At 37.1% G+C, this 8,428-nt stretch overlaps 1 protein-coding gene across 1 annotated transcript; it reads left to right on the forward strand.

Annotated features, from left to right (window-relative positions):
• The first annotated feature begins 586 nt into the window (after positions 1-586).
• Cxcl9 (C-X-C motif chemokine ligand 9) lies at positions 587-6,491 on the forward strand. Its single transcript, XM_026413673.1, has 4 exons — positions 587-686; positions 1,994-2,120; positions 4,700-4,784; positions 6,306-6,491. The coding sequence occupies exons 1-4, from the start codon at positions 623-625 to the stop codon at positions 6,405-6,407; spliced, it is 378 nt and encodes a 125-aa protein (XP_026269458.1). The 5' UTR covers positions 587-622; the 3' UTR covers positions 6,408-6,491.
• Positions 6,492-8,428: the final 1,937 nt, after the last annotated feature.

The raw sequence follows: 8,428 nt of genomic DNA on the forward strand, positions 1-8,428 counted from the left end.
TGGGTCTCTTACATGTATCTGAACCATAATGTTAACTGATCTATTAATTTCAAAAATAATAGGCTATAGCAGCAATGACACAAAATGAAATTACCACCAGTAGAAAATAACGTGGTCCCTGAAGAAATTAAGGTGCTTAAAGTTGCTGGATGGACAATATGAGAAAGATAATGTAGCCATGTATTATACAGAAGGCTAGGCCATAAGTAATAAGGGAATCACTTAAGTGAACTGTAATATTTCCCATCTGGAAACCACATCTCCAACTCTTACTATATAACATTAATATTTTCATTGCATAACCTGTTCTTCTCCCAGGTGAACAGCTGTGAGTTTGCTAAAGGCTGCAAGTGCTGTTGGTTTCACATCACTTTCTAAAAACTACCCATTTATGTGAAATGGAAATAAAACAAACAGAAATTCCCTTGGATCGGAGATTAGGATTTCCCCCAGCACAATCAATTTGTGGTTGGTTTAGCTTGATCTAAGGACAACATCCAATCAGAGTTTAGGAGGAAAATTGATCTCCTAAATAAATATGGTTCCACAGAGCATGTTCTCAAAAGAATTCCTCAGGTTCAAAATATATAGCAGTGACTTGGTAGAACTCCATTCCCTGACTATGAAGAAAACCGGTATTCCTTTCCTCTTGGGCCTCATCTTCCTGGTTCTGTTTGGAGTTCAAGGTAAGGGATTATGAGTTATATTACATTAGCAGAATCAGAGGTATGACTCACTATTAAGCCCTATGGGTTCATCAGATAAAGTTGAATATTCTGCATGCCCCAGAAAGTAATGTTGGTCACTCATAAAAACATCTTGGTGATGTGGTTGATTATCTGAAGATCATAACTTGGACCTGCCAAGTCAAACACAAGTCTTCTCAATTTAGGTGTGTACGTTCCTAGTTAAGTCTTAATAAATGTTTGAACATTTAATAACAAGAAGCCCTATCTCAGCGCCAAGAAATTTCTGCATATTTTATTTCCATTTCACATAAATGGGTGGTTTATAATAAGGGATGTGAAACAGCAGCACTGGCAGCTGATAATGAGATGAGAGATTCTGTTTCCTATATTGTTTTCATGTTTTTTCCTGGTATGGATTCTTGATAAATATGTCTGTGTTTTACCAATTGAGAATCGAGAAATCAGAAGATCGCCCCTAATCCATTTACTATTTTTGGTACCTTGGTTAATAGCCTTACTGGAACTCAGTTTCCATATTTGTAAAATGGTATTTTGAAGTTAATGTGTGACACAGTAAGCACTGCATAGATATATGCTGAATGAGTGTCAAAACTTTCCCAAAATTTAAAGCACTATTGAAAATCAAGCAGTGGGGAACAGAGGGGATGAGGATGGAAGTGGTAATTATAGTTAAGTAAAGCTCTCTGTTCAAACCTACATCAACTCTATTTCACCAAGGTCAGGGAATAATTGTATTTGGGAGTTCCTTAGGAAGTTGGAACCACATAATGCTAATGAATTATATGTCTGTGTGTCTTACCTATAATAGGCATTTATTAAATGTTGTGGGGGGCTGAATTTGTGGCTCAGCAGTAGAGTACTTGCCTAGTATGAGCAGGACCCTGGGTTCGATCTTCAGCACCACTTTTATATTTATAAAAATAAATATAAAAAATAAATTTATTTGAAAAAAAATGTTGTGAAAGTGTCTACTCCTCTTAAAGTTGTAAGGTGATGTATTTAAAAGCAGCACCTTTGGACACAGTAGAACCTGAGCTGAAATTCTACTCGTACTCTTGCCCCCTGAAAGCTATTGTGATTGGTCTTTATTTAATCTAACTGAACCTTAACCTCCTTATCTACAAAGGGGAGAAATACCTGCTTCAAAAGTTTGTGGTTATGATCTACCGACAGCAAGTGATAGAAATAATTATGATCAAATGCATGTATCATTTTGATGGATTGCCTCAATGGGAGAATTGACCTAACACGTGCCTGTATTCCACTCTTTCTCTTTCTGATAGGAGCCCCAATAATGAGGAATGACCGTTGTTCCTGCATCAGTACTAGGCAGGGGAAAATCCACCCTAAAGCCTTAAAAGACATTAAACAATTTGCCCCAAGCCCTTCCTGTGGGAAAACTGAAATCATGTAAGTAAAAACTCATTCAATACACAGATGCCACATTGGCAAGGACATTAAATTTAGTGTGACTATTATTACTTCACAAAATGAGGGCAGTGATCTAGAAATGATGGCAAATAGAGTGCTTGCCCATGCAGACACTTAAAAGTTCAGATAGTTACCCTTTCTGTAAGTCTGTCTGCTGCTTTCTTTTTTTCTAAAAAAAAATTAAATTTCTGGTAGAGAGTGAGAACCAAGTATGATAGACTTCTGAAGTAGCACATGTTCAATGAAGAGAAGTTTGTTTTTCAAGAACAAAAATTAAATTTCATTTATTTGAGACTAATTAGGATTACAACCTGGAAAACATAGATTCAAGCAGTCTAGAAAATGGGCTCCTAGAAAATGCTTAAAGAAGACACTGACAATCACCCATAATCCTACCAGCCAGTGATAAATACTATCATATACCTTCTGGGTACATGGTATTCCAAAGCTTCCTCATTTGCTTTGGGTATATGTGTTTACACACACACACACACACACACACACACACACACTATATGTATATATATACTAATATTTTATGCATATAGATACACAAATAAAAATCAATAAAATCATGTACAACATACCATAGTTGCCCCTTATCTGCTAATTCACTTTACTCACAGTCAATCATGGTCTGAAAATATTAAGTGAAAATTTCCAGAAATAAATAGTTCATAAGTTTTAAATAATTTTTATTATAGTATATAATTATTTCATTATAGTATTATTTATTGTTAATCTCCTACTGTGCCTAATTTATGAATTAAACTTTATCATAGATAAGAATGTACAGAAAAAAACAGCATACATAGGATTCACTGCTATCTGAAGTTTCAGGCATTGGCAGAATATCTTGAAATATATCTTGAAATGAGATACATTTAGTCTAAAAATCCTTTGAACAGCTTTTTGGTCCAAACCTCCACCAACTCCATTCCATTAAGGTCCACTTAAGTTCCTAAGAAATTGGTCCACATCTCTTGAGCACCCTCAAATAGGAGTGTTTCACGCCCATTTTATTTTTTTTTAATTATTGTATTAGGTATGTTTGTGTACATTTGCTTTTATGATGCTTGTAACTTATTTTAATGCTCCTGCAAAGTCAGTGTGATATTTACTCATCCTACAGATCCCTCATCTTTGGCTGACAGCATTTTAAGACACAGCAGTGGACCAAATAAAAATTATTGCCTTTGTAGAGGTTGTTCTCCCATTGCTGTTCTTTTAAAAACCTAATTGTTATTAAACATAAATCTAATTGTTATTTTAATCCAATTATGTTATTGATCTAGGGTGCTGAGTAGGCATCTAATTAGAAAGGCCACACACCCAAAGCAGCTGCTCTGTGCACTTTGGGAGCTCTCCAGGTAGCCCTTAAAGCTTTATACTATGGATTCCAGAAACTGGCTGGTCCTTGAAATCAGTGGTATTCTATGTACTTAAAGTGTTCCCTTCCCTTATGATCAAAGCATATGATCCAGGGAACTCTACATCCTCTGCCTTTCATAAGGGTGCTTAGGGTTAGGGTCAGGCCTGGAGTTGCCTTTGGATGATTTCAGTTGGCCTGGTGACTCTTAGTTATGCCTTCAGGGTGTTCTTGCTCTGCATAAAGAGAAAATTCTGAGGAAGATGTGATTGAAGCATCAAGAGGAACAAAAATGGAATTTCACAGTTTCCCAAATGATTATGACCTGCTTTTCTGCTGCTAAGAATTTTGTCTAATAGACATTTACTTACATAAAAAGAAGTTGGTCCACATAGCACCCATGAGTATATGTATGTGTCTAACCTGTAACAGACATTTATTAAATATTGTGACACTGTTTTCCATCCTTTTGAATTGTCTTGAATTGATGGGAGACACTTAGGATAATATAATAAGATAGAGTCCCTACCTGTACAATTCCTTTACTGAACAGTTTTGCAATATGATTTTCATTAACACTATAATTATGAACATTTTCTCATGTTTATGTCTGTAAATCTTCTATAATAATTTCATTTTTTTCTTAATAATTCCTCCCCCTTTTATTTTATTCTTTGGTGCTGAGGATTGAACCCAGGGAGCATGCTTCTGTCACTGAACTATATGCCCCAGCCATAATAATGTAATTTTAATGGTCAAATTATATTACATAGAGGTGCCATAATTTATATAACCAATGCCTGCTGTTAGAAATATAGATTATTTCCAAATTTTGACTATTGCCAAATTCTTACTGTGGCAGTATTGTCTTTAATTCTTCCTATCATTGCTAGGATAAATGATATGCATATTTTAAGTTCTTTCATACCTACATTAAGAATTACATATGAAATTTCTACTATTATTTTCAGATTATACAGAGAGATGAATGAAATATCATGAAGTTATTCCTGGATGGACTGCTATAATTTTTAAAATGCAACCAAATAATCTTGTCTTTAAATTTTTAGTAATTTAAAGTAATTTCACTAGAAAATTCAGCAAAATTCATACCTATTTTTATTATTTCTACAAAAAAATCAAATTATTTACAGAGAAAAAAGAAATCTCATTGCTGTTTCTTTGGCAGTGCTACAATGAAGAACGGGAATGAAGAATGTCTAAACCCAGATTCAGGTTATGTGAAAAAACTGGTGAAGATGTGGAAAGAAAAGGTTGGTGAAAAGAAGAACAGTTTTCTATCTTTTAGAAGTTGTGGAAAACAAAGAATTCTGTGTAACTCAATGAAGGTTACAGTTTTCAACCTTTCATCCTTTTGAATTGTATTGAATTGATGGTAGACAGAAAGGATGCCAAGGTAATAAGATATAGTCCCTTCCTTCTATAGCAAGAATTAATTAGTTGTGATGCAACGCATACATATATTATCAAGGTATATATAAGAATCTTGAAGGTTGTAGAGAAAGTAGTAATTGATTTTACCAGGAGAGTGATAGGGAGAAATTATTAAGGAAGACTTCATATATCAGGTGACAATGATTTGGAGATTGAAGGGTAGGTAGCTCCCCAGGCAGCTAAGGACGGTGTGAACAAGAGTAAAATGAAGACAGAGCTTGCTGTTTTCAGGCAACCTCATGTAATAAGACTAAAGTTTATGTGGAGAGAGAAAGGTGTTGAGGTGGAAGAGTCAGTGAGGACAAAGTGGGAAGAATTCTGCATGACACGCTCAGGAGTTGGGTTTGATGAGGGACACAGAATATGTGGTGGGGAGCATTAGTTCTGTGGTCTGCCAGACTATTGACTGGCCACGTACTAGCTGTCCAACTGTTGTAGGGATAAACGAGGCAAGGCACCGAAGATAGCAGGAAACAGTTTTATTTGGCTGCAGCCAGGTTCAGAGGGTACAGCCTTTGCTGTAATCAATCAATCCCTTGAACTCTGAGTTCAGGGAGTTTCAGAGTTTTATACCCAGCATGTAAGGGAGAGGCTTAGAAGTTCACAGTCTGCAGAAGTTTACATAAAAGCAGCTTTTTATTTCACTGATCTGGGCAAGTTAACTCTTCACGGATAACACCTGAGAAGGGAAGAGCTTCTTCACCCCTTTCTTTCCTCCCCCTGCCAGCTGTTACCATGGGCCCAATTGTAACTTATCTTAAAAATGTAGACTTCTCTGTGAAGCTCAGCTCAAGGCCAGAGGCCTTGTTTGCACATTTCTTCAAAGTACTATACTGGATACATTTGTGAAAAACTAGTAAGGGGGTGTCCAGCACCTAGAGTGCTGGTATCTTCTCGGCCAGTGGCCAAGTAAACAGGGTGACATGAAAATAGGAAGTTTATCTACAATGGACTCTTTTGCTGACAGTCCTAAAATCAGCCATGGTGAAGAGGGCTTTTCTGTGGAGAAAGAGGGTGCCACTTCACAACTTTGGACAAGTCATCCTCTCTTAACCTCAACCCCCTCATGTATAAAAAGTGGATGATGATATTACCAACCTCAGAGGGTTTCAGCCAAGGAAGGTGGCTGGTAAACAAAGTTGGTGTGAGGACATCAATAAGCCAGGAGAACAAACAAAAGAAGTGAGCAAATCAGAGAATCAAAAGAGGCCCCTTGGAGAGAAGACAACTTTAAGACAGTTCTGAGAATAAAGAAAAACCACAGTCAGGAGTTTGAATATAAGGAAGGGTAATTTGTAAAATTAAAAAATATTATCCTTTCCCCCCCCCTCTCTCTGCAGGTCAGCCAAAAGAAAAAGCAAAAGAAAGGGGGAAAACAAAAAATGAAGACATTTTTAAAAGCTAAAGGACCCCAACGTCCTCATCAAAAGAAGACTACATAAGAGACCACTTTACCATCAAGTACTTTATGTTAAAATTTTTTTTAATTATACTGAAATAATTCCAAGAAGGGATGACCTCTAATAAATCAGCTTGTTAGTTTGAATAGAAAATCTAAAGTACTCTTTTGAAAATGTAACTAAAGTTAGAAAGTTGATTTTAAAACCAAAATGTTAAGACTTGTTAGAGGCAATAGTTGTCTTTGTTCCTCTACCCTCAACCAACTGAATTTCATCATGTGTAAGACTATGATCTCAGTAACACCCACATCTGGACAAATATCCACACAAATACATCCCACACACAACAGCTGCCTGGGCTTCCAAGGCCACAAACTACAGCCTCTAGAGAGTATTCTGAGGTATGTGTCAGCAAGCCCCAGACCTGTCCATGTGCCAGTGATTCATGCAGTTTGGAATTGAGCTGGACTCGCCAAGCTGCCATGGCTGTTGGCATCTGCATTTGAACCAACCTGTAGGTCTTTCACACAATGTGTCTGCTGCTTCCTTCTGAGGATCCATCACTGGCGATCACCAGAGCTTAGCTTTCAGAAACTTCTCTCTGGCTTTTGAGGTCATGTGATTCTTGCCTGCCCAAATTAACCACACTATTTCTTATCATTACCCTTCACTTTACTCAAGCCAATTCTTCACCATCTTGCCACAATTTAGTGCCTGCCTTCTCTCCACTACACAAGTCATGCACTCATTCATGAAATTCATTCACCTGGGTGTACTCCTTTCTCACTTTTCCTTCTATACTCCACAGGAATGCCTTCTTCTCCCAGCTTATCTCTACTTGATCCCAGTCTTCAAGGTTCAGTTCAAGTCCTGCCTCTTAAATAAAACCTTTCTGGAGAGTTGGGTGTATAGCTCAATGGTAGAGCAGTTGCCTAGCATACGTAACATCCTGGATTTGATCCCTAGCACTGCAAAAATAAGTAAGTGAATCTTTCAAAAAATTTTCTGGATGCTCAAATCATCATAAAACTCCTATTTCATGAGTGTTTAGTACAATATGGAAGATCACTTAATTGTCATCTAATTAATTTCTGAATGTCTGTTTTCCCTCTCTAACCAGATTGTCAGCTCCTTGAGGGCAGAGTCACAGTTTACTTCCTTAAGTCTGCCACCACATCTAAAAGACTGTGGAGCTGGGTTTTGAATAGTTTACTAATTGTATCTGTTATAGGTAGAAAGGCAGTCAGACCATCCTCTCAGAGAAAGCAGGATGTTTCCTGGCTACTCTACTGTGTCTAACCCTGGGTAACCTCTTTTAATCATTATCTTCTGACCATTATCACTGAAGGAAAGAAGGATGAAGTAACATCCTTGTTTATTATATAACAGGATATTAACTTGGCTTCTCTAACAAATAAGAAGCACATGTTTCAAACATTTGTGACTATTCTGGACTGTTATTCCAGAACATTCCAGATATATATGGCATCTAGAATCATGTAATCTTACAATGAAAAGCAGCTTTAGAGGTCACGCATTGTGACTGAGGATGTAGCTCAGTGGTCAAGTGCTTGCCTAGTATGTACAAGGACTGGGGTTTTATCCCTAGCACTGAAAAACCAGAGAAAAGAAACACACACACAGAGATGTTAGCCAGTGCCCAACCTTTTGCCACCAATGTGAAAATTCCTTCAATACCATTACTGACAAGTTCCAACTTTCTGTAGTTTAAAAAGACAGCTACCAAGATACTTCTAAAAACTAATTGAAGGCAAAACGAATTTCATTGCCAGGTGACCTTGTTTTAGAATTTGCAAAGTTTTGTGATTATCAATTATCACACCATCTTTCACAAAGAAAAGGAATGATAAGACACTAAGAGCCAACGGGAAGAGTGAATTCTGCTAGTGGAGGCATGTTTGGTATCTAGTTAGCCTCTTCGAGGCTGGGAAATTTCTTCTGAGAGCATGTTCAGGAATTGAATAGGAGAGAATGTCTTTGGCCAGAATGTAAGCCTATACTCACCTTCCCAAATACTGTCACTCCTCATGCTGCTCGTGATT

Source organism: Urocitellus parryii, chromosome 10, assembly GCF_045843805.1.
Source record: "Urocitellus parryii isolate mUroPar1 chromosome 10, mUroPar1.hap1, whole genome shotgun sequence".
NCBI lineage: Eukaryota > Metazoa > Chordata > Mammalia > Rodentia > Sciuridae > Urocitellus > Urocitellus parryii.